Consider the following 26,842-nt stretch of genomic DNA (forward strand, 5'->3'; position numbering starts at 1 on the left):
TAGGTGTCCCCAGCTGCAATTGGGTTCATTGGAGCTGAAATTCCAGGCAGTTATGAACTGTCTGATATAGGTATTGGGAACTGCACTCATGTCCTCTCTAAGAGCAGTGTAGCCAGGAAATGGTGGTGCACGCCTTTAATCCCAGCACTTGGGAGGCAGAGGCAGGTGGATTTCTGAGTTCGAGGCCAGCCTGGTCTACAGAGTGAGTTCCAGGACAGCCAGGGCTATACAGAGAAACCCTGTCTCAAAAAACAAAACAAAACAAACAAACAAACAAAAAACAAAAGAGCAGTGTATATTCTTAACCTCAGAGGCAGCTCTTCACCACTATTGTATTTAAAATCATTACACCGACACTATCAGATCTGGCCTATTATCTCACTTTAAAATTGAAGATGTAGATTCAGAAAAGTGGTCCTGGTACAGTCTGAGCCTTAGTGTCTGGTTAAAAACCTGACTTCTTTTCCTCTGTCACTCTGTAGACTACAGGGGTCAGTTTCTAATGAGTCAGTCGTTCATATTTATAGTTTTTCTTCTTCCTATCACAGTTTAACTTTGTAATTTCTGAGTAAGTAAGAACTAGTCATACTCTAATTATCTATCTACCTTTTCCAAATCCTAAATTCTATATAATTTTGGTGTTTGTTTGTATTTCTTATTTTAATCAGAGATTGGAATCTAAACTAAACTGTACCATTTTATTCCCCTGAGATTGTTTAATAGCTGAAAGGAAACACCAGAAATTTCTCATGTAAGTTTCAGGGACTTCACAATTTTATCTAGAGATTCAGAATGATGAGAACACCCATTCTTGTCTATTAATAGCTTCAAGCAGATTAAACAAACAAAGCCACTAAATTATTACAGCTTTAGTGCCCTCCCAGCAAATAAGGTCATTGCCAATAGACACTAGTATCCTGTCCATCTATCCATCTACCCATTTATTGGTTTTATTATTATTGTTGTTGTTGTTATTGTTATTGTTATTAAGACAGGACCAGGAGCTTTAGAGATTTCTCAGTGTTTAAAAGGACCTAGATCTGTTTCCCTGCACCCACACGGCAGCTTACAACTATTTTTATAAAGCCCATCCCGAGTGATCTGATGCTCTCTTCTGACTGTTTCACATGGTGCACAGTCATACATGCAGACAAAACACCTATATATATAAAATAAAAAACAATTCAAAAAAGAAGGGACTATAACACTTCCTAAGAAACATCCTGTGTAAGTGATTGTGCTGTACTCTATACATGTAAAGTCCTGGCATGCAGGATTCCATTTTGCTTATGAACTTTTCTAATACTTAGTGTAGTACTTGATGCCTTATAGTACTGGGTGTGTGAGAAATGAAGGATGCTTTCTCCCTGTAGATATTAACATTTAGAGTAGATATTGATGTTACTCTAAATTGGAGAAATGTGTTAAAAAGTGTGTCTTTATGGAGGTCTAGAGAGAGGGCTCATCAGTTAAAAGCACGGGTTCTATTTCCAGCAACCCCATGGTGCTGTACAGCCATCTGTAATTCTAGTCAGAGGATCTCATGTCCTCTTCTGACCTCTGAGGGCACCAGGCATACCGGAAATGCACATACATATATGCAGGCAGAAGATTTCACATACATAAAATGTAAAATAATTTTAGCTGTTTTTTACCAAAAATTGAGAACAATAGTTGTTCCTATAGTGTAAATTACTCCTTAATATTCTTATACATTAATCATTTTAATAAAATATATATTTATTTTTTAAAAATTTATTGTATGTTTGTATGTATATGTGTGTATGATATGTGTGTGAATGTGGAAGTCATTTATAGGAGTCAGCTGTCCAATGTCATGGTGGCTTGGTTAGTTGTGTGGTTGTTTTGTTTTGTTTCATTTTTGTCACTTTTACAAAGGCTTCTGTCATTGGGAACTTCAGCTGAGAGAATGCCCTATCAGATTGGTTTACTGGCAAGTTATGATTGACGCAGGAGAGCCCATCTCATGGTGGGTGGGGCCATTCTGGGCACATGTATGTATGTGTGAGGAGCAAGCAGGTACACAACATTCCTCCATGGCTTTTGCTTCAGTTTCTGCCTTGAGTTCCTGCTCCGACTTCCCTTAGCAATAGAATGTGACCCGAGAGTTATAAGTAGAAATAAACTCTTTACTCTCCAAGTTGTTTTTGGTCACAGTGTTTTGTCACAGCAATAGAAACTCTAACTTGGGCACATGGGTTTTATGGATCAAACTCGGTTATCAGGTTTGTACAGAAAATGCATTTACCTGGTAAGCCATCTTTCCTGACCCAAACTTTGATTTAAGTAGTTTGTAAAACTCTTCTTTTTTTTGGATCCAGTTCTGTGATCTATATAGTGACTTACCTTTCATCATTTTAAAAAATACTTCATGTAATTTAGCAGAATTATGCTCTTAATTTTCATAAAACTAACAAAAATGAATCAAACACTGACACAAGACGCTTGTTTTTAATGAAATATTAACAAATGTTATTTATTCAAGCAAATGGTTTTTTATTAGCTTAAACATTACAATTCAGTGCGTGTTTAATAAATATGAGCACATGGTTTCTTAAGTTAATATTTAAGAGTAGATAAAAATTGATTATCTCTAAATAGTTTGTAATCAAGTAGTATGAGTATATATCTAAATGACTATAGAATGAGACAAAAATATATTTGCTTGGTCAAAACTTTATGTTAGCAACATGACAAGTCACGAGGAACAATTTGATCAGGTCAGTAATGATCAGGTCAGAAAGACCCTATGCCTATGACAATCAGTGTTAATTACTGTGGAACACGATGGTACATCAATTCATATACATTGAGGCCCTCTTAGCTGTTTGGCTCAATTCCTTGCCTGAAACCTATTTTAGATATTTTTAGATTTTATGCATTAGAAAATTTAACTGTTAAAAGTGGAATTCTGGATGGGCAGTGATGGCATATACCTTTAATCTCAGCACTAGGAGGCAGAGGCAGGTGGGTCTCTGAGGTCAAGGCCAGCCATGGCTACACAGAGAATCTCTGTCTCAAAAAACCAAAAAGAAAAAAAAAACCATGGAATTCTGAAGAATAAAAATTTTCTAAGTTGAGAATATAGCCTGATGAAGAATATGGTTTGATTATCAGTTATGTTAGTGGCTTTGTAACGTAGACCTTAACTAACTTATGATTCACATTATCAGTCTGTAAGAGAGGATAATAGGGGGCTGGAGAGTTGGCTCAGTGTTAAGAGCGCTGACTGCTCTTTCAGAGGTCCTGAGTTCAATTCCCAGCAACCACATGGTGGCTCAGAGCCATCTATAATGGGATCTGATTCCTCTTCTGACATGTAGGCATCTATATGCAGATAGAGCACTCATGATTAAAATTAAATAAATAAAATCTTTTAAAAAAATAGGATAATAGTAACAGTAAATGTCTGGAGACTCTTAAGATGAACTAGGACATTGCTATGCCTGTGGCTGTATATATAAAAACTTCATTTGTGGAGAAATGAACTTATAACTATCCTGGAAACAGTAGCAGGGATGGCTGGGAATTTTTTTAAAAACAGGATTAAATTTATTTTATTTTTTTAAATTTAATTTTATTTTTTATTTATTCACATTACATCGCACTTCACTGCCCCCTTCCTGGTCCCTCTGCCTCACATTCCTTCTCCCATCACCTATTTTAATTTTTTAATTTTTTTTGAGACAAGGTTTTACTTATATCTCAGGCTGGCCTTAAACTCAGGATTCTCATGCCTTGGCCCCTTGAGTGCTGGAATTACAGTTGTGCACTCACCCAGGTAGAGCAGGTTTTAAATTGGGGATTTAAATCTGTGTTCAGGGTTCTAGGTAACTGGGTCTTTGCTTTCAAAGGCCCCCAAGCCCCCCTGAGAATACTGTTTTTTTCTTTGTTTTATTTTGTATTAATCTTTGCTGTTGATGACTTCTTTGTATCTTTGTGTTAATAATTCAGAGCATTTGGATATTCTGAATTTAATTGGGCATATTTCAGGTATTTTTTATGTATTCAAACATTTTGTATTCTATGCTTCAACTGATCTAGTGTAGAAAATAAAGTGTAAATATGCTTTTGAATGTTTTTGAATGTTTTTATTTAGCAAATTTGGAAGAATATTACAATTATAATTAATGCTCTGATAACCTTCACTCGAATCCTAACATTTAAAAATTTGCTTTATTCTGTATTTAGCCATCTATTAATCCTTCTACCATCAATTAATTCATCTTGCTTTAGGTCAATGTTAAACTAAATTTTGGAGATCTGGATACTTATATTTTCGGGTATGCTCCTTGCCCATTCCTATCTCACTGTGTTGCATAGGCTGGCCATGGATTCCTGGACTCAAGGAATCTCATCTGTCAGCCTCCCAAGTAGCTGGGACTAGAGGCTCACTCCACTGTGCCAAGCCACCCTTTTTATTTCATCCATTCTGTGTTCCAATACTTTTTCTTTTCTCTTTGAATACTTTATTTTAATTTCAAGTAGAGTCTTCCAGAGCTAATTCTATGACTATACCTTCTCATTACTCTGATTTGTGTTTTTCTCTGGGTTTATTTTACTTTATTTTATTGAAAGGTGCTTTGTCGTGGGAAGGGAGAGATGGCCCAGTTAGTAAAGGCACCCACTGTCACCATACCTGATAACCTATTTTATTCCTGGATTCCACATTGTAGAAGAGAACTCTGACTTCCACATGTGTTTCATGTTGCACATGCATGCACACATAAAACAATTTTTAAAAAATGTAATTTGGGCTGGAGAGATGGCTCAGTGGTTAAGATCACTTGCTGTTTGTTCTTCCAGAGGACCCAGGTTCAATTCCCAGCATTCACATAGTGGCTTACAGCTATCTGCAACTCCAGTTACAGGAGATCTGACATCACCTTCTGGCCTCCGCAAGACACCAGACACATACGTGGTACACAGACAAGCATGCAGGCAAAGCACTCATATATAAAAGAATAAAAACTATATATTTAAAAAAGTGATTAAAGATACTTGGCTAAGTGGTAGAGTGCTTAGGTTGTGTGAAACCCTGAGGTCTATCTTATCATCCAAACGAGTAAACAAAAAATAAAATGAGAAACATGTTTCATAATTATTTTAATAACTTTCTTGAATATTTTGTGGCTAAAAGCTAGCACTTTGTACTTAACGGTTTTTAGTACTTAAGGCTGTGATTTCTAAAATTTGTTTTTGTTGGCAAATTCCTCTGTACCATTAGATGTCAGAAGCACTGCTTGCTTTGAAAGTATTCGGAAGACTTCAGCTAGAATAGAAACTCACCACGGAGAGGCGTCATGTTTCCCTTCTTACAGGTCACAGATTATGAGGGGCAGAACCCTAGTACTTGTTGATACATCAATAAGTGCTCAAAATATTCTAGCAGTATTGTTCTAAAGTTGAAGATTTAAAAACAAACTGCAGCTTATACTTGTTAACAGTTTTTAAGAATTTGTATTCATTATGTATATTTGCAAAAGGATTGTAAAAAAAATCATAGGAAATTATTTAAGAGGTGTCTAACAGTAAGAGATCATTCTCAGAATAGCAGGATATCCTTCTATTTTCTAGGTTTTGCATTTATAATTCATAAAGGAGTATAATGACCTACTCTGACATATTTTTCAGAAAAGAATTGTATTTTAAAAAAATTAATTGAATTAGGTAACAATGGAGGAATTTAATGTATTAAGATTAGATTACAAGTAGTAAGTAAAATCCAAAGTCTATCCACACAGCAGAATTTTCTGTACCATTTGATTGTTGGTGCTTTTCCTTCGCTTGTGGAGGAGTCACAGTTTTATTCAGGAGCTTGAGGTTGGGAGGGGCTGAGAGGTCCATATGATCTGATGTCCTTGGTAGGACAGATTGTCCTGACTTCCCCACTACTCTTTTGTTTCTGTGGGGTTCTTTGTGGTTTTATGAGACAGAGTCTCACTGTGGTGCCCAGGTTGACATTGAACTTTCTCTGTAGTCCAAGCTGGCCTCATAGGCACTGTAATCCTTAGCTTCCAGAGTGCTAAGATTGCAGGTATGTGCCACCACACCAGCTGATTATTGCTTCGTAATATAAATGTATCATTTTAAAAACTGGTGAATGAAGATGGAACAGTGGTTCATACATGTAATCCCAGCTATCAGCAGGCTGTCTGGAGTGTAAGGCAGCAGTGTAAGGGCAGAGTGTTTAATTACCTCAGTCCTAACATTAATGAATAATTGGAGGAGGGACAAGAGTGAAAGGTCATTTGGATGGGTTATGTTTAGCCATCCAGAGCAGAGCTTGGCCAACTCCCTCTCTCACCTCCCAAAGGACAAAACAGTGAATATGTCATATTTTGAATGTCATATGATCTCTGCCAAATTAACTATCTTTGCTAATGGACAATCAAAGCAGCCATAGACTATTGGGAAACAAATGGCTGTAACTGTGCTACAAACTTGACTTAATAAAATAGTTAAAAGACTGTAATTTATTGCCCTGTGTGCATTACAGCTGTTTGTTTTAAAGGATCATTCCCCCCACTCTGTGTCTCTCTTGTGTGTCAATGTATCTGTCTGCCTGTCTGTCTCAATCTTTTTCTCTCTCTCCTTCCCTCCCTTCCCCTGCCTCTCTCTGTCTCTCTATCTTTGTTTTTCTCACTAATTTGTGAATGGATAATTTAGAAAACCTAGTGAGATGAATTATTGGGGAAGTTGTATTAAAAGTTCTAACTATTAGCTTAAAATTTTTTAGTTTTATAGACAAGTTATATTTCAATAAATAGATGTAAGGAAAAAAGATAAGAATTGGGCAAAATGTTTAGTGTTGTTACTGAAACTGTCTTCTTGCCTGTTATATTAATTTTCTTGTTCCTTTAATAAAATGTTTGACAAGAGCAACTTAAGAAAGAAAGACTATATTTTGTCTCATGGTTTGTGGTAGGGAAGGCTAGTGATGGGAATTTAAGGATCTTGTCACATTGTGACTTGTGGTTGCCAGTGACAGAATCAGGATGCAGAAACTAAAAGTACTGGCATAATGAATTAAGCTTAATACAATGGAATCTCACAGGGGTAAATGTCCTGCAATAGGCTCAACATAAAATGAGGTGACTTAAGAGCAAGATAGGTAAGAGGCACAGCGGTTTCAGTTTAATTTCAGTAAGAGCCCCTAATGTAAAAATGCCTGATAGTGTAACACCACTCGCTAACGATAATAACATAGCTGAGTGCCTAGTCTACATGAAAGACAGTAAAATTTGAAAGAAAATAATAACATAAATTTTATTTGAAGAATTTAAACCAGTCACCCATTAGAATACATTGGCTCTGACCTATGTATCAAAATCTGAGGAATAATGACTGGAAACAAAATATGTAAAAAGTTTTAAACTAGGTTTCATAGGAGAGTGATCTGAATAAACTATTGATTCTGGGGACTGGGAAGACTAGGAACAGGGTGTAGATCATTAGAAAGAAAGAACAAACATAAAAGTCTTCAAATTACCTAAAATGCCTTGATACTTGAGGAAATATTAAATGAATCGTGTTAAATATTACCATACCTCTATCTGGCTGTTGGTAACTTTCTGCAAAGAGCTGGACAGTTAAGATTTTTGGCTTTCCAGGTCAAAGGGTCAGTAGCAACTACTCCATAAACAAACATTAACCGTAGGTAACATATAGGTAAATGGGTGTGGCTGACATATAATAAAATTTTATTCACGAAAGCAAGTGTTATGCCAGAGAGCAATAGCTCGTCTCAAAATCTTTTCTATGTTGAAAAAGATAGAATGGATGCAAACAAGGTTAGACTATATCATTTTTGTACCATTTCTTGCTTCAGAGATCCATAAAAGTACTGAAGCAATTCAGCAATACACAAAATAGATGGCCAAATAGAGGGGGTGTCCAGAGTGAACATGACCCTGAGGGGGCCATATGAGAAGCAGGGGAGGGGAGAACCAGGAGAGAAAAAGGTCTAGTAACCAAAATGCCTGGGTTATATAGGGAAGGGGAACTGGGGGAAGAGCAGCCCAGACCTTGGGCTAGAGAAGTTTATAGTAAGGGGCCTTTGCCTCCTACTATATAGTAAGCATCTGGGATTAAAGGCATATGCCACCATGCCTGCAAGGCTTTTTGTTATTGTTGTTTTGTTTTAATTACACTTGTTTGTGCCCACATCTGAAGTTAGAGGACAACTTGTGGGAGTTAGTTTCTTCCTTTCACTGAGTCCTGGAGATCAAACTCGGGTTGTTAGACTTGGTAGCATGTACCTTTACCTGCTGAGCCATCCTATTAGCCTATTGTGTACAAGTTTTTAAGTGGACATATGCTTTTAGTTTTCTTGGGTTTGTAGTCAACTTAATTACTGATATTTTCAGAATCTACCTAAACTGACTTTTGAAGTGGTTTTACCATTTTGCATTTTCAGTTCAGTTTCTCTGCATCTTTGCTCACATGTGCTATATAGTCTTTTAAATTTTTAGCCATCCTTTGTATTTTAAAAAATATTTTTCTTTTTTTTTAATTTTGTTTTTTTTTTCTTTTATTGGATATTTTCTTTATTAACGTTTCAAATGCTATCCTCTTTCCCAGTTTCTGCTCTGGAAATCCCCATTCCATTACCCCCTCTGCCTGCTTTTATGGGGTGTTCTCCCACCCACCTACCCACCCACTCACTCACTCACCCACCCACTCACACACTCACTTAACTCACTCCTGCCTCTCTGCCCTCGCATTCCCCTACACTGGGGCATAGATCCTTCACAGGACCAAGGGCCTTTCCTCCCATTGATACCAGATAAGGCCCTCCTCTGATACATATGCAGCTGGAGCCATGGGTTGCACCATGTGTACTCTTTGGTTGGTGGTTTAGTCCCTGGGAGCTCTGGGAGGTCTGGTTGGTTGATGTTGTTTTCCCTGTGGTATTGCAAACACCTTCAACTCCTTCAGTCCTTTCTCTGACTCCTCCATTGGGGACCCCATGCTCAGTCCAGTAGTTGGCTGCAAGCATCCATATCTATTTGTCAGGCTCTGGCAGAGCCTCTTAGGAGACAGTTTTATCAGGTTCCTTGTCAGCAAGCACTTCTTGGCATCCTCAATAGTGTCTGGGTTTGGTGACTGTGTATGGGATGGATCCCCAGGTAGGGCAGTCTCTGGATGGCCTTTCCTTCATTTCTGCTCCATACTTTGTCTCCATATTTTCTCCCATGAGTATTTTGTTCCCCCTTCTAAGAAGGACTGAATCATCCACACTTTGGTCTTCCTTCTTCTTAAGCTTCTTGTGGTCTGTGAATTATATCTTGGGTATTCTGAGCTTTGAACAGGAAATAAAATGTATTACATTTGGCCTTCTCCTGCATAACTATGTTAGAATATACCAAACTCCACCCCCACCCCCCTTTTTTAAAACTAAATACTTTCCTTACCAGTGTGTGTACTCTTTCTAAACTGTGATTGTGACTCACACATTTGTTTGAATTTAGGACTAATGAATGTATGAATGACATTAGACACACTGTAGTACAATAAGAGACACAGTTAAAGTTTTTTGTTTCCAATAGGAACAATCATTTCAAAACTGGCAAAATCATTTTGAAAAGAGCTCTTAAAGATACCAATCTGTTCCATGAATAGTGGGGTATTGCTTGTATTCTTTATTCAACTTTTACGTTATAATGTCTTATTTTAAAGCAATATATTTATATATTATATGAATTAAATATATTTAAGATTATATCTATGATGAATATCATACTCTTGGCTTATAAGTATTTAAATAAAATCCTTCTTTACATATACTTTAGCAGAACTTTATAACATTTTGCAGCATAAGAGTTGCAGAAACCTTTTAGTTCCATCACAGTAACAGAAGGAATTGCACCAGAGTAACTTAGTCAAAATAAGCAGTGTCCCGTCTAATACAGAAGAGAGAGCTGAGGGTTAAGTAGGAGAGGGTGTGGATTAAATACATGTATATTGTTTTTGAATGTCGTATAATCAGAAATCACACCATTAAAGACTGTGAAAGAACATTAGTTCTGCATGCTCGCTCGCTCTCCCTCCCTCTGTATGCCTCTCTCTCCCTCCTCCTCCCTCTCTCTCCTTCCCTCCCTCATTCACTCAGTGGTCTCACTATGGAAGTCTTCCTTCTACCAGGTGAGTCCTGGAGATTAAACTCAGATTGTTGGCCTAGAGCAGCTCTCTGCAGATTAGGCTAGCCTTCAACTCACAGAGACCTACCTATCTCTGCCTTCCCAGCCCTGAGATTAATTGAAGGCATATGCTAACAAGCCCAGTCCATTTAATTCTAGAGACAATCATAAAACGAGACGTTAGAAGCAGGCTGCTTGAAAACTATCCCATTAGGTATCTGAAGACCCTGATGACTTTACATAAGAACATTAATAGCATGCAGTTAAGCAGTAGTGTTGACTTGCCAGTGTTGTATTTCTTATGGGTTTCACCTGTTACATTATGTCCCTAATGAGAAAGGAAATGAAGACTATTTTAAAAGTAAAACAAGGTGCAAAACAAAGTGTTAAAAGGTTTCTAAATATATTTGTCTTATTGGCAAGGGAGCAGGTACCTAATAGATGAGTTCTGGCATTGATAAGAAGGGAGAATCTTCTTATCAGGTGACCTTGGGGATGAGAGTGGGATAAACTGCTCATGGCTTTTGAGAAATGTACATCAAATAGATACACACGTGTGTATGTGTAAGTGTTTATATATCTCATACATTCTGAAGTAGTTCCCTTAATGAAAACACTCTGCCTCCAGCAATTAAGGGAGAGAGAAAAAAATCCCCGACACAACTCTTGCTTGTTCTTCCACATGATTGCTGAACAATTGCAGCTTCTACTAGGAACCCTTCTCCTGTTCCTGGGAAAATACTCAGTAGCTTGCATTTGCATAATCGTCTTTAGGGCTATTGTGGGTGGGTTTGGGTTGCTAACACTGAGCTCTAAACTAGCCACCTGTCTGAATCAAATGAACTCAGCTTTGTGTACCATTATCTGATTCTCCAAATCATCCTGAGTAATAAATGATTTGGTTAAAATATTATGAAATTGTTATTTAGGAAACATTTTCACTGAACCTATTTTCTCCTTTTTAAGAAAAGAGAAATTTCCTTTTTCTTCCACTGGCATAACTATATATAGCCATGTTCCTCTGCCTTCATTTTGTAACTGCTTTTGTGAAATTATCCTCATGAATATTAACTAGGGATGTGATAATTTTAAAAGAAACTTTGAAAATGATTTATGTTCATCCTTCTGTAAATTGTAAGTGTTGGTTAATGTTTTCTAACAGTCTACTGCACTTAATGTGAGAAACTTAAACACCTAAGGAAGGAAGGAAGGAAAGAAGAAATGTCTAAGGTCCTAAAATGGCATCAAATTCATTTTCCTTGGTAAAATTTATGCAAGGATTTTGGAAGTTTTTGACTTACATATTACTATTAAGAAGCGTCTGAAAAAAAGAAGTTTCTGTTATTAATTGACATTTAGTTTGTGATAATTAAACACATGCACATTGAGTTTATTTTACTTTACCTTTGTGTGTATGATCCTATGTATGCAGTATAAATGCGTGTATATGAATACCAGAGGTTGACTTTGGATATCTTCTCAAGTGTTCTCCACTTTATTGTTTGATGCAGCCTCTCTATCTGACCCAGGGACTCACTGATTGACTACACTGGTGATAAGGTCCATAGATATACCTGTGCAGCCTCTTCCCTTCCCAGTGCTGGGGTTACAGATGATTACCACCATGCCCTGCTTTATATGGGTGCCAGGGATCTGTGTGGGTTCAAGTCATCATTCTTATATGATAGGCACTTTATCCCAGCCTCCCATTCATTTTATTAGTCTATGTGACGCGTATGTTGTGTTTCTTTTACATAATGACTACTGAATTGAATTTATTGTTAAAATCCACTTGCAATTGATAGACTCTGCAATCATATATGACAAGTTTCATTTTGAAACAAGTAAGCAATGATTAATAACTCTTTTTAAAAAACCCTTACCAAAAATTTTGCCTGGTCATGATAGTAATCATTTCTCCTAGTTTTTTATTAAGTACTTATTGAATGAATGTAAGATTGAATACTGCTAAGACATCATCAATCTTTAGTAGAATGTACATTAGGCACTTTTTATTCACTTTCACTTGAAAATTATTACAGCTTTTGAAGATATATCATTTTTTAAAGATTTATTTTTATTTTTCTTGTGTGTATGCCTGTCATGTGTGTGTGTAAATACCCAAGGAGGCCAGAAGAGGATGTCACATTCCAGAGCTGGAGTCATAGTCCATTGTGAGCCACCAGATGAACTCCAGTCTTTTGGAAGAGCAGCAAGTGTTTCTAGCCACTGAGCTGTCTCTCCAGACCCAATATTTTGGTAGACTTAAGTTGTAGAGAAATTTAGGATCATAGTCAGATTGAGCAGGATGTATAGAAGAGTTCTCATATAACCCTTGTCTCACATGCACAGCTTTTCTTCCTGTTAACATCCTGCACCTGAGTGGTGCATTTGCTCCCTGCATGAAGCTGTCACATCATTATTATTCAGTCTAGGATACAGTAGGGTTTACTCTTAGCATTGTGTATTCTGTGGATTTGATAAATGTGTAATGGTATGCATCTTGCATGGTAGTGGTAATCTGTATAATCATAATAATACTTTTGCTGTTCTTAAAATACTCCATAGTGTTTGTCCTTTTTCTACTCCCCAATCCCTTTCACTATTGATCCTTTTATTTTTACTATACTTTTCCATTTTCCAGAATGTTGAATGGTTGGAATCATATAATATATATATAACCATTTCAGATTGTTTTATTTGCTTATTCATTTTGCATTTAATAATCTTCCATCTCATTTAATAACTTGTTAACTCATTTCTTTTTCATGCCAAATATTTTATACCATAGTTTATCCATTTGCCAACTGAAAGTATAATCCTTATTTTATGGATAATGAAATTGAATATGAGAGCTAGTAAGTGGCCCAATGCACATTTAGTATGCATACCAACTTTGGAGAGTAAACTCTATAACCTTAATCAGTGGTCTCTAATATAGGGTGCTCACACTTGTTGAGTATGTACAATATAAATTGTGTGTGTGTTTGTGTGTGTGTGTGTAAAATCATTTATGGATGAGTTTTTGTGGCACCCATGCTGTGGATTGCTTTTGTATGTTGCAATGTACAACTGTTTTCTTGTGGCCAAGTAAAGTGGATTTACAGGTGATATTAAGTTCTCTTATAAACTTAACAGTTTAAAATTATAATTGGGAGCATAATTCATATTAAAAGTAAGTCTAAAAATGCATGCTTAAGTAAACACAAAGAGCAGAAATAATTGATTTTTAAAAAAGTTGCTCATTACCTTAATTTTAATATGAAGACAATAATTTCTGTCTCTGTTTTTTTTCTCTTCTCTTTCTCTCCTTCATTCCCCTCTTTCCCTTTCTGGAACTCACTGTGTAGTCTACATTGGATTTGAAATGATAATCCTGCCACATAATAGGAAAAACTTCTGCCACTAAGGCATGGTTCTGGTTTTGATACAGGGTCTCATTTTTTCTTAGCTTATGCTACCCTTCAGCTAGCTCTAGAGCCCAGGCTGGCCTTGAGTGTGAGCTGCTGCTGCTTCAGCCTCCAATGCTGGGGTTACAGATGTGCACAAACACACTGAGCATGTTTCTGAATTGGTGATGGAGGCTTAGGTAATGTTGGAAAGAGGTAAGGAAGTGCTTTGGGGATTTGGTAAATTAACATTACTTGACAGAAATTATGTATGTTTTGCTAGTCAGAAATTAAATCAAATACACATGTACTCACACGTGTGCGCTCACGCACACATGAAAAGAAACACTAAAGACTTGTACACTGGGATTGTATGCTTAGTGAAGGATCTTTTCTTGGTTTAAGTGAGTTCAACTAGTTAAATTCTGAAGTTTCTTATAATTTGCTAATGGTAGGTGGTATTGTATATATGTTAGCTAGAAAGCATTTTTTTTAAATTTAGCAGTTATGTGTGAAAAATATTGGTTTGGTGAATCTTTGTTAGAGTAGTCTCTATTTTTGGAATGTCTATTTTACATTAAAATAGAATAAATTATATTCTAAATATTTTAAATTTTCCTACTCTTAAATATAAAATTTGGTGAGGAATTGAATACAAATGCCATACTGTGGTGTTCCAGAGAATTCTCATCCTCTGGATTATAAAAAGCTATTCCTTTTAGAGAAAGAAATAAGAACTTATGTATGGAATGGAAAATCTAATTGACAAGATAAGATAGCTATGCATAAAAAGTTATAAGATACACAGCACAACTACAACTAAGTCAGATTTATGTGATTACATGTCAATTCATGGACTGGAAAGTGTTTCTCATGAAATTGCAAGGACATAAGTTTGATACCTAGAATTCACATTTAAAAAGTGGGCATGGTGGTATGTGCTGTATTTTGAAATTTGCCATTGTGGTAGTTTGAATAAGAATGTCCCCCAAAGTGGGATCCAGCTCAAGGGGAGGTCCCAAGGCCTTACTATTACTGAGGCTATGGAGCACTCACCAAAAAAGATCTGTCATGACTGCCCTTCGAAAGACCCAACAAGCTGAAAGAGTCAGATGCAGATATTTACACCCAACCAATGGACAGAAGCAGCTGACCCCTGTTGTTGAATTAGGGAAGGCTGAAAGAAGCTGAGGAGAAGGATGGTCCTGTAGGAGGACCAGCAGTCTCAATTAATCTGGACCCCCGAGATCTTTCAAACACTGGACCACCAAACAGACAGCATACACCAGTTGATATGAGGCCCCCAACACACATACAGTAGAGGGCTTCTGGGTCTGTGTTCATTCAGAGATGATGTACCTAACCTTCAAGAGACTGGGAGCCCCAGGGTGTTTAGAGGTCAAGTGGGATGGGAGGTGGGGGCATCCACATGGAGACCGGTGGGGAGGGCAGGAGGTATGGGATGTAGAGCAAGCGTAGGGTGGATGGGGGTGCGGGGAATGGAATATGGAGTGTAAAACATAAATTAAAAATAAAATAAAATATAAAAAAATAGAATGGCCCGCATAAGCTTATATATTTGAATGCTTGGTCACTTGGGAGTTAAGCTGCTTGAAAAAATTACAAGGATTAGAAGGTGAGGCCAGTTGGAGGAAGTGTGTCACTGGGATGGGCTTTGAGGTTTCAAAAGTCCATGCCAGGCCCAATGTCTCTCTCTACCTATGGATCAGGATACAGAACGCTCAGCTGCTTCTCCAGCAATTTGTCTGCTTGAGTGCTGTCATGCTTCTCACAATGATGATACCGGACTAAGCCTCAGAAACTGTAACCCAGCCCCAATTAAATTTTTTTTTTTTTTATGAGAGTTGCCTTGATTGTGGTGTCTCTTTAGAGCAACAGAACAGTGTCTAATGCAGCATTTCAGAGTGTGGGGTTTTGTTTTGTTTTGCTTTTTATCTTTTTAAAATGTTTTATTCTTTTGAAATTACAGTATTATTTTCTTTCTTCCCTTTTCTCCCTCCAACCCTTTCCATTTACCTTCAAATCTTGCTCTCTTGCATTTAATAATAACATTCAGTTTTCAGTCACATTATAGTCACCATTTGTTAGATAATTTGCTGTATGCTAGGAATGATTAGATTTAGGCTTCTTTATTCTGAACATTTTCCAATTGAGTAAGCTGAGGCTTAGAGTTGTTAATTACATTATCTTGTCATTCATAAGTAGTAGGGCTGAAATTTGACCCCACAATTGTTTAACTTCACATCATAAATACCTGGGCTGGCAAAACATCTCATTGGGTAAAGGCACTTGCTGTTCAAACCTGCCACCCTAAATTTGATTCCCATACCCATGTGAAGTTGGAAGGAGAGAATTGACTCTACAAAGTTGTCCTCTGATTGCTATATGTACCCCTTACCCCACATCATGTGTGTGTGTTTATCCATATACTTAATTTGTATGTACTAATAAAAATTTAAAAGACCATGTACAATGTTGTAAAAATACTGTTAGTTTCTGATGCAAGTTGTCATTATCTGAGAAGAGGGAACCACAATTGAAAATATGCTTTCATAAGATTGGCAAGACTCTGGGACATTTTCAAAATTATTGATGGATGTGGGAGGACCCAGCCCACTGTGGGTGGACCCAGCCCACTGTGGGTGGTGCCCTCCCTGGGCTGGTGGTCCTGTATTGTCTAAGAAAGTGGGCTGAGCAACACAAGGAGAGCTAGCCAGTCAGCAGCACTCCTCCATGGCTTCTGCATCAGTTCCCTTCCTCCAGGTTCCTGCCCTTACTTCTAGATGATACATTACAATCTGTAAGATAAAATAAGCCCTTTTCTCCTCAAGTTGCTGTTGGTCCTGGTGTTTTATCACAGTAACTAATAAAAACCCTAAGTCATACTAGGGTAGACATTACAATGTCTGCTCTTTGAGAGATTTTACTCTTTTTTTATGTTTTGTTTCTTGCCTTTAAAACAGTTCAAAATTATTATCTTGGTTCTAATACTGTGTCTATTCTTGTGTTAATTTCCCCTTTAAAGCCTGCCTGAGTATTCAGCTCTTCCAGGAAGCTTTGATGATCCTGTGATCTCATTTCTAGCCTTTCCTTAAGCCGGTTTACATATTAGTTTTTAGTCTCTTTACATAAAGGTGAATATTAGTTTAAGTATTTGACTATTCTCATTTTAACAATGACCTTTTTAAAGAATAGCAAATATTTCAACTGTGTCCAGTACTTGGAGTAACATTAGCATATATTTGAAAATGTTCGGGCAATACTTAAATGAAAGCCTTGGGCACATACATACCTGCTATGTTTTTGTCTCAGCCTTTGCCTCCCCTCCTCACAAAACTCATTTAGTTATCTAAGCATCATTGAAATTGATCTATTACCGTTCTTACTTTTGAAATAAGAAAATGCAGATCAAGACAAGTAGATCAACCCACGTTTGCTTGTCTGTGCTCCTAACCAGTTTGCCAGAGACTCAGTGATAGCTACTCAGGGAAATCACTGTGACCTTTGTTCAATTGTCAGAATCTTAGCCTCACGGCAATAGTCTAATCAGCTTGTAACATTTATTCTAGAGTACTTCAGGTACTATGGAGGAACCTTGTAAATTTTGCTTTAAAATTTCTGGTGGTACTTTGCACCCAGCACTGGCATTGTAGCAACAGAAGGATCTTAAGTTTGAGGCCTCCCTGTCTAAAATCTGAGGGCTGTTCAGGCGAGGTGGCTTAGAGGCTAAGGGCATTTTGCCACTAAGCTGGACAACCTGAGTTTGATCCTTAGGACCCACATGATGGAAGGAGAGAACCAACTGTTTTACCTCCATATCTGCACTGTGGTATGTACACACACATGCACACATACTCCCATACCAAGCAAATAATACGTTTTTAAAAAATAAAAATGAGTTAGTGATGGAGCAACTTCAACTTTAAAAAAAGAGTGACTTTGTTATTCAGTACTACCTAGTTTATCTCAGAATTTACCTGAGAGTCAATAATTAAAATGCATGTTTTCTAATTCATTTTACTGAAGTTGAAAAGCAATGAGTGGTATAGGATATAGAGTTTTGATGCTTTGGTAACTTTCTCTACTCTTGAGTTTTGAGATGTTATGTTTTATTGATGTGATTATTTGTGTACATACATTATATTATTGATATAATTATTTATTAACTTGAAATATTTTTATGAAAATAGAAACCTTGTTAGTATAAGCTTAGGCTTTGACACCTGCTTTTAGTATTAGTGACATCTTTTTGTGAGTAATTATGTTGTATGTTGTAAGCTTAAACAGCTAGAAATTGCAGAGTAGTCCAGTGAGATACTCTACTTGAGAGTTTTAGTGTGCTTTCCTGAGGCAGCGTCTCACTATGTATCTCTGGCTGGCCTGGAACATGGTACTTAGACTAGGCTGACCTCACAGAGATTTACCTGCTTCTGCTTCTTGATTGTTGGGATTTAAAGTAATGGTTTTTGTTTGTTTGTTTGTATTTTGTTTTGGAAACAGAGTCTGTACATGACCATAACCATCCTAGAACTCACTATGTGGCCTAGCCTGGCCTTGAATTCACAGAGACCCACCTGCCTCTGCCTCCAAGCTCTGGGACTTAACGTCATGTGCCGTCATGTCTGGCTAAAGTTTTTTTGTTTTTTTTTTTTCTAGAAAGACTTAAAAATTGATTGGCAGTGGTGGTGTACACCTTTAATCCCAGCACTTGGGAGGCAGAGGCAGTCGGATTTCTGAGTTTGAGGCCAGCCTGGTCTACAGAGTGAGTTCCAGGACAGCCAGGGCTACACAGAGAAACCCTGTCTCAAAAAAACAAAAAACAAAACAAACAAAAACAAAACAAAAATTCAGCTTTGACTCTAAGTGAATTTTAAATTTTGTGCAAAAAAATGGAATTTTAAAAATGGTTTTTAAATTTTATTTACTAATTTGTCCATTTCTAGTTGCAGTAGTTACATGATAAATGATTTTACTTTAAAACAAGTAACACTAAAATGTTTCTGTGTCATGACCATTTTTATTATCTTAGATTAATTTGATTTTGGGATATGTGTGTGTATTTCAGGAATCTGACTCCTAAAGATCCCTTCACTAGTTAATAAGAACTCAGTGTTAAAAATAGACAGTATGTGACAGCTGCTCTGCAAGTGACACATTGTTAAAAGAAAAACCATAGACCTGGGAGAAAATAATTGACAAAAATTATTCATATCAGTAATACAGGAAGAACTCTTAAAAGTGACTAATAATAAATGCCAAAAAATGGCAAAACTATGTAGATAGTAAAGATCAGTGCTTGGAAGACATTATGGGGATGAGGCAGGAATGGGGGCACCAGAAGGCTTTGGGGTAGTGAAACTACAGATACACAATGTTGTTAATTTGTCAAAACTGATAAATAGTAAACAGTAATACAAGCCACAAACTTGAGTTAATGTACTAATATTTCACTAATTGTAAGAAGTGCATTATAAGAAAAATTTTAGTAATGACTGATATAGACAACTAAGTAGGAAACCTGTACTTCCTGTTCAATTTCTTTGGTATGAAAAAGAAAGATTGTTATTTTTATAGTGTGTGTGTATAATCATTCACCAAAGTGAGAGATGATTTAGTTCAACAGTTATTTACTGAGCAAAGTTTGTGAACTTATGCCAGGTTTTTATAGTTCTGTTTTATAAAGAACCTATTTACAGCTGCCAATCAAAATGTATAGTGATTTGAGATAGCATGCATGATTTTATCTGAATTAATTGAGTAGTCCAGAAGTATTTTAAACTTTGAAAAATGATCTGGATCTGAGTCTCTGCTTAACTACCTAGGTTATCTCATGTAAACTTAACTTTTTAAAACTTTCTGTTGCTTATCTACTGCATAAGATGATGGTTATAAAAGTTCACAGAGAAGTTTGGACATCTTGTATCAGTCAACTCTCTGATACTAGCTTTATGATTAGTTGTGCATGCATCCATCCATCAAGGAAAATGAAAGAAAAATGGCTTTCCTCAGCATTGAATGTTCAGATGCATTTGAGCTCTTTCTTCTGAATCTCCACCTCTGTTCCCAGAAGGCTGTTGTCAAGCACGAGATGCCACTTGCTTGCTGACTGAATACACTCCAGCTTCTGCTTCTGAGAAAGAACTGCTTTTACAGCTGTCTGTGACATCAGTGGGTAGCCTAATCATGCTGACCTGTGTGTAACACTGTAAGGCTGAAAACCAGAGAAACCAAATCACTTCTCCCCAATAAAAATCCTGTTGTGATGGAGGCTTTCACATAGCTACTCACGACTTTTCACCCTGAAAACAGGATATTAAATTTATTAAACATTTTACATGGTATGTTTTGCTGACTTATTAATATTTTGACAAAGCTAAAATTTTAGACATACTTTTCTAAAAGTTCAGAGGCTATAATTTGTGTTTTTTTCAGTTGATACTTTGGTTCCCTGATGCAAGGAGCAGAACCTAGGATGTAAAGCATTCTAGGCAAGGGCTTGGAAATACTTTAATAAACTGGGCCAAATTTAAATCTTAACTAATTACCAAATTTAATCATTTTTGGGAGATGACAGCAACTATGAAAATATTGCAAACCTCTTTCCTGACAGGCACAATGCTTTGTGGAAAAGATATTTACCAAATACAAGGAGGGGGGCGGGAACCAAAATACGCAGAGACCCATGACTATATAGCTATCATTCTTAGATAAGAATTATATTGAAAAAATGGAAGGCAGAGTAAAAGCTAATGAAATTTTTGTTTGTTTGTTTTGTTTTGTTTTTGAGACAGGGTTTCTCTGTGTAGCCCTGGCTGCCCTGAAACTCACTCTGTAGACTGGGCTAGCCTCAAACTCAGAAATCTGCCTGTTTCTGCCTTCTAAGTGCTGAGATTAAAGGCATGTGCCACTACTGCTTGGCTAAGCTAATGAAATTTTATTTTATCCATTTATTTATATATTGAGTCACAGTCTCACTGAGTAAACCTAACTGGAACTCAGTTTGTAGATTATGCTAGCCTAAAATTTACCAAGATTTTTCTTCGTGTTTAAGTGCTAGGATTAAAGTTATCCACTACCATGCCATGATGCTATTGGAATTTTAGAAGAAACCTAAATTAGAGTGTTCTGTTCTATATACTTTTTCCTGATTAAAATTAGAATAGTATTTCTGTTGGAGATTTTTTTTTTCTATAGAAAAAAGAAATCAAGGGACAAGGTTGAAGAAAACTTAAATAATCAAATATCTGGTACTTAATATTCACCATTGGGTAGATTTAGCTATGTCTCTTTAAAAGAGGATGCCTTTTATTAAATAGTTATGTTATGTGCTCATGTTGTCAGTAGTATTGTACAAACCCGATATCTAGCATGTTCTAAGTACTTACACTTGTGCTTTCTGTTATGGAATTGACACAATATCAGTATTCAGTGGAAAACTAAGTATATTTTAGACAGATAAGCTGTCTGTCTAACATATGCTAAAGTAGTACTGAATTTTGTATAAGCAGGGTGATTTAAAGATGACACAACACATTCCAGTTATTAGAACATTCTAAGAAAACATTTTAAAATGTTTTGTATGATTCTGTTTTAAGCATTGTAATAATAATGTTGCTATTACCCAAAATTGAATAAAAGAAAGATAGGAGAAGGGCTTTTGCTGTTGTTTGGGTTTGATTTGAGAGTCTTACTATGTATAGCCTATACTGGCCTCAGATTTGCAGTGTAACTGGCTGACCTCATCCTTCCAGATGCAGTAATTATCAGTGTGAATACCAACCATATTAGAATATATTTACCTGTATAATTTTTTAGTCAAAGAATGATATATCGTGTGTGTGTGTGTGTGTGTGTGTGTGTGTGTGTGTGTGTGTGTATGCGCTAGACTTCTTCCCTTTTGCTATTCTCTAGTTTGTGGAAGCAGATCACTCTCTTAGTACAACCTACTTTCAAGTGACAGAAACTATATATATACATATGTGTGTATATATATACATATATATATATAGTTCTAGATATATATCTAGATATATATATACACACACATATACATATATACATACACACACATACATACACGCAGAGAGAGACATATTTCTTTTTTTATTGGTTATTTTATTTATTTATATTTCAAATGTTATCCTCCTTCCCAGTTTCCCCTTCACAAACCCATCCCATTCCCCTCTCTTCTGCTTCTATGAGGGTGCTCCCCCACCTACCCACCCACTCCTCTACCTCACCGCCCTAGAATTCCCCTACACTGGGGCATTGAGCCTCCACAGGACCAAGGGCCTCCCCTCCCATTGATGCCAGATAAGGGCGTCCTCTGCTACATATGCAGCTGGAACTATTGGTCCCTCCATGTGTATTCTTTGGTTGGTGGTTTAATCCTTATTGGATCAATAGTTATATTTTAACAATTCTGCATTGTGATATACAGATATCAGAATTAAACAAATAAGTACATAGAACACAGATGATAGAAGCTGTGTTACTCAGTGTTGGAAAGAGGGAATTATAAAAGCAAGATGGAGAAACTGGAACAAGTCACTTTGTGGGTAAATTAGAACAGAAGGCATCTAAATAAAAAAATATACATAAAATAATTACATAGATAGATGTACATCTGTGAGTAGTAAGAAATGTAGTAAGAAGCACCTAGCTCTGTCCACTCAAAGTTCTGGGATTAAAGGGGGACATCATGGCAGCAGCCCTAACTCCAACCTTCTTAAGAAAAGGTTTTAAATGCTTGTTTGTTTGTTTTTTAAAAGACAATAACAACTGAATTGAAGTACATTACTAAAATTGACATAATGGTAAGTATAGAGAATTAAAAAGTAAAAACCGTAACTCTTTAAAAAAATACTCTTGCAAACCAATCAAATGATACCATTTCAAACCTTTTCTTAAGAAGGTTGGAATTAGGGCTGCTGTCATGGTACCTCCTTTTAATCCCAGCACTCAGGAGGCAGAGAGAGGCAGATCGTTGTATGTTCCAGGTTATCCTGGTCTGTAGATAGTTCTAGGCTAGCCAGGGTTGCACAGTGAGGCCCTGTTTGTGAAAACAAGAAATTGAAAAAGAATTGGGGCCTGAATGAATGGCTTAGTAGTTAAGAGCATTTTCTTCTGTTACAGAGGGTCTGGGTTCAGTTCCCAGCATATACAAAAATGAATCAATTTAAAAGAGAGTGATGATAAAGTTTTTGTTACTGTGAAATTGATGTGGGAGTATGGTAAAGTTGTCATCATACCTTCTATCTACCTTATGCAGTATACTTACTTTTAAAATACCATTTATGTAATATTGGGAATTTCGTGATACAAAGGCCTAGCATATACAGAATGTTATTTCTTAATATTTAAAAAAGCCACCTAATGTCAATCTTAGTGAAATTCAAGTTTTAATTTCATCCTTTGCTGTGGAAAGAATGGCTACCTACAGAATGGCTCTGGGAGAGCCAGGAGCACACTCGTGCTCAGCTTGGTGTCATGAATGGGCCAAAGGTTAAACCATCAGTCCATTTCCCAGTGTCCACTCAACAGTAGCTTTCTTTGTGCTTCTTCACTTGTTAGGGAAATACAGCAAGTGTTATTGAATGGTAAAACAAAGCAAGTCTTATATCAGACACTGACAGCTTCTTAAAAAGTTGGAATAGGATGTCATTGGGTGTTCCAAAGACTGTCTGATAGTACTACATTTTTATGGAAGTCACTGCTTCAGTGGGAATTTTATTGCTAGTCAAAGGAACTTTTTGTATGTGGTGTTCAAGTCAATGTAAATAAATATATGCCTTGTGGACCAGTTTTGAAAGTAATACTACTCCCATGGGTCAGGGGAGTGACTGAAGAAAAAGCCTTTTAAAAATGGCCAGCCATAACTTTATTTTCCTTAGTGAATTAATTAGTGTGAATAATTTTCTTTGTAATAGACCATTCATCTATATGATGTAGCTTTAAGCATAATTTAGAAGGTGAACTAGTTAAATCAAGTATATAAAATGCCCTCAGAGGCATGAAATGTTATTTAGGACCTTACTGATAATGATCATGGAGCATTTCTGAGCATCTATGCAGATTAGATCTTGAACAGCTGCATAGAGGACATAGAAATCATGATTCCTGTCTCTGTGAACTAACTTGAATAAAGTCTTTCATCTAGAGATCTCACTGTTTGTCCAGTTTATGAATCCCTCAACTCATCTCTGAAAGGTTCATTCAGTTTTATACAGTCCAGCTTTGTGGTTTAGAGCTTTTGTGGTTTAGAATGCACAAAAAGTTAGAAAATTAATCCATTGATTTTTTTTTTTTTTAAGAATTAGATAAAATTTACTTTCAATGGTGTCTTTTTATAAAAACTTTTGGGAACTTGAGATTCTAGCTCAAGCGTAACTTGTCATTTGATATAGGCCTGGAACTTGCTGTATAGACTAGACTCCCCTTAAACTTATGGTAGTCCTTATCTCTATTTCCCAAGAACTGGGATTACAAGCCTGGCTAGAATTTAACTGTTTATGAACTATATTATCTTAAGTAATATCTGAATATTATAAAGTGTCCTGCTAGGGCTACAAGAGGAAACCCTGTCTCGGAAAAAAAAAAGTGTCCTATTTCCTTGTGGTTTTAAGAGTTAGGTCTCTGTCACAGAGTTAAGAGAAAATGTGAAGGTGCTGTCCTTTCCCTCCTCTTTCTCCCTTTTCCCTCCTCCCTGCCCCTCCCCCCTTGGTTTTTCAAGACAGGGTTTTTTTATGTAGCCTTGACTAACCTGGAACCTGCTCAGTAGACCAGGTTGGCCTCCTGAGTGCCAGGATTAACGCCATGCACCACCACTGCTCCTGGCTCCTTTCCCTTCTCTTAAGAGGCTCATTTCTTAGACCAGGTTTTGTGTGAAATGTTCTGCAAACACTTTTAACTTAGAGTTAATTAAGCTGAAAATTATTGTATCATTTATATGTGATTTTTTTTATAAAAAGTTACATCATCTGTTCCTAATTTGGACATTTATATATTTATGTTTGGAAACTGCATGTTGCTTGACATTTTATGTTTTATACTGCTTGCTTCTCTCTACAGACAGTGAGTTCTTCTAATTCAGAGATCTTGACCTAGTCAACCTTTTCAAATATTAATGTGCAGTATGAAATAGGTATTGAAATAAGCTCCAGGGGATCTTTCTCATTGCTTTGAGACATATACATAATCTCTTTCAATCATGAGTATAGCCAAATTTGACAATAATTGAAGAATTTATTTGCAGTCATAATTAATAGCCATAATATCCTTTTCCTATGTAAAAATTAAGGACCACAGAAATTTTGATCTAAACATTTCAAACCTACAATGACAAAAACAGAAAAGATTTATATACATTAGGAACAGTAATATAAGTGGAATTTATTCATGCAGACAGTGGATATTTTTAGCAACAACTAACTGCTAGCCACTATGTAATAGCCTAGGGATATAGTACTTTATTGATTAAAAATATATAAACATAATCCCTACCTAGTGGAATTTATAGTTAATAAACAGAAAAATTATTTAAGCAAGATAGTAACAGGATATGAGGATTATGAATAAATAGGATTGTATGACAGAATATCTGAAGGTGTAGATGGTGGTTAAAAAGATAGAAAAAAGATAAGGACATCCCTAGCTTGTGCTCCTAAGTTTCTCAGGAGTCCATGGGAAACTTACTGTGGGTCTTAGTTAGGAACTGGAAAAGAAAGCAATGAATAAGCCAAAGCCTTTTGGGGTCATGATAATAGAGCCAGTTTGGAAGGCCTCCTACAGAGTATATGTGGCTACAATTGATCAGAACACATCCATTACTTAAAATATGAGTTTATAATGGGCCAGAACTGAACTATCAAATATTTATCCTGCTTTTCCTTTAAGAATTGTATTTCAAGGTAACCAAATAGTTCATTCATATAGAATTCCAACCTATAAATAAAGTATAGTAAATTATTTTAGTAAAATAAAATGAAATACTGTACATTGAAACTGTCCTTTTCTTTTGCTTATACTTATGAGTGTATGGTTAGGAAAACTAAGAGTCATTAAAAAACAAGAGGTAAGAATTTGGCAGGTATGATTGAGAGATGGTAGAAAGATATTTTATGTAGTGGAAACAACATGAACAAAGTTCAGAAGCGAGAAAGATAGTGTTATGTAACTAAGAACACAGGCATTTGATGAGGTAGGCTAAGTTGATTTGTCAGTAGATCTTGTAAGAAAGGTACTGTGTATAGAGTGAGGCATGATTCTTTAAGTGATTGTCCTCCAATTACTCTGATTACTATTCATTTCACCATGGTATTCTTTTTATGGGTATAAATAAAGAAATAAAGATCTTACATAGGGCCTGTTAATCTTGCTATTGGACTACATTTGTGTTTATCTAGAAGGAATATATAATAATTAGAATGAATAGTTTAACCTACTTCCCAATAAAAGGTTCCTCTCTCTTCTAATTCTAAACCCTCAATATATACACAGATAAATATTCTATTTTGTTGACATCCATATCGTATGGATTATAGTGAGTATATTTTTAGTAAAACTGTTTTCTATTTTAAGTGACTTCTGCTGCCTGTGAGTGTTTTTAGTAAAAAGATTCTTAAAATATGGAGCTCTTCAGTTCAAGAAACCCAGTGTTTGTCAGTCTGTCTTTTCCACAGTGAATACTCCTGTTCCTCTCCTGGTACATGAGAGTTTTGTTGCTGGAATATAGAAATGTGTCCCATGCTTCAGCCAAATAATATTGGGAGCCTGAGATGACAACAGTGGTTCAGACAAGTAGTTTGGTTACATAAAATGAGTATTACATAAGCCCCATTTTTCTCATCCTTATATTTTAACAGGGTATCCAGAAGTTGGCTAGTCAATACCTGAAGAGAGATTGGCCTGGAATAAAAACTGATGATCGGAATGACTACAGGTAACTTACTTAATGGCTTTGCTTGGTGCTTGCGTATGTGTGTTCAGTCAACCTCAGATATCATTGCTCTGGTACCATCAACATGTTTTATAAGACAGTGTCTCTTGTAGGCTGTGGGTTTTGCCAGTAAGGTTGGGGTAATTGGCCTGCAAACCCTAGGGAACCTCTTTTTTCCACTTCCCTGGTGTTGGGATTACAAGCACATGGGATTACACCCAATTTCTTGTCTATGTTTTTTCTGGTAATTCTGTGTACTGCTGTTCGTATGGCATGCACTTTGTATAAAGTCGTAACTCCAGTTCCTATCTTGTTTTTTTTTTTTTTTTTTT

At 36.4% G+C, this 26,842-nt stretch overlaps 1 protein-coding gene across 2 annotated transcripts in view; it reads left to right on the forward strand.

Annotated features, from left to right (window-relative positions):
• The window catches only part of Fchsd2 (FCH and double SH3 domains 2), a 184,679-nt gene that overhangs the window by 45,549 nt on the left and 112,288 nt on the right, over positions 1–26,842 (forward strand). For both annotated transcript variants that reach the window (XM_031387572.1, XM_031387573.1), the window contains exon 4: positions 26,437–26,513. In XM_031387572.1, coding sequence (XP_031243432.1) covers positions 26,437–26,513 — 77 coding nt within the window. The remainder of the gene's footprint in view (positions 1–26,436; positions 26,514–26,842) is intronic.

Source organism: Mastomys coucha, unplaced genomic scaffold (assembly GCF_008632895.1).
Source record: "Mastomys coucha isolate ucsf_1 unplaced genomic scaffold, UCSF_Mcou_1 pScaffold21, whole genome shotgun sequence".
NCBI classification, from domain to species: domain Eukaryota; kingdom Metazoa; phylum Chordata; class Mammalia; order Rodentia; family Muridae; genus Mastomys; species Mastomys coucha.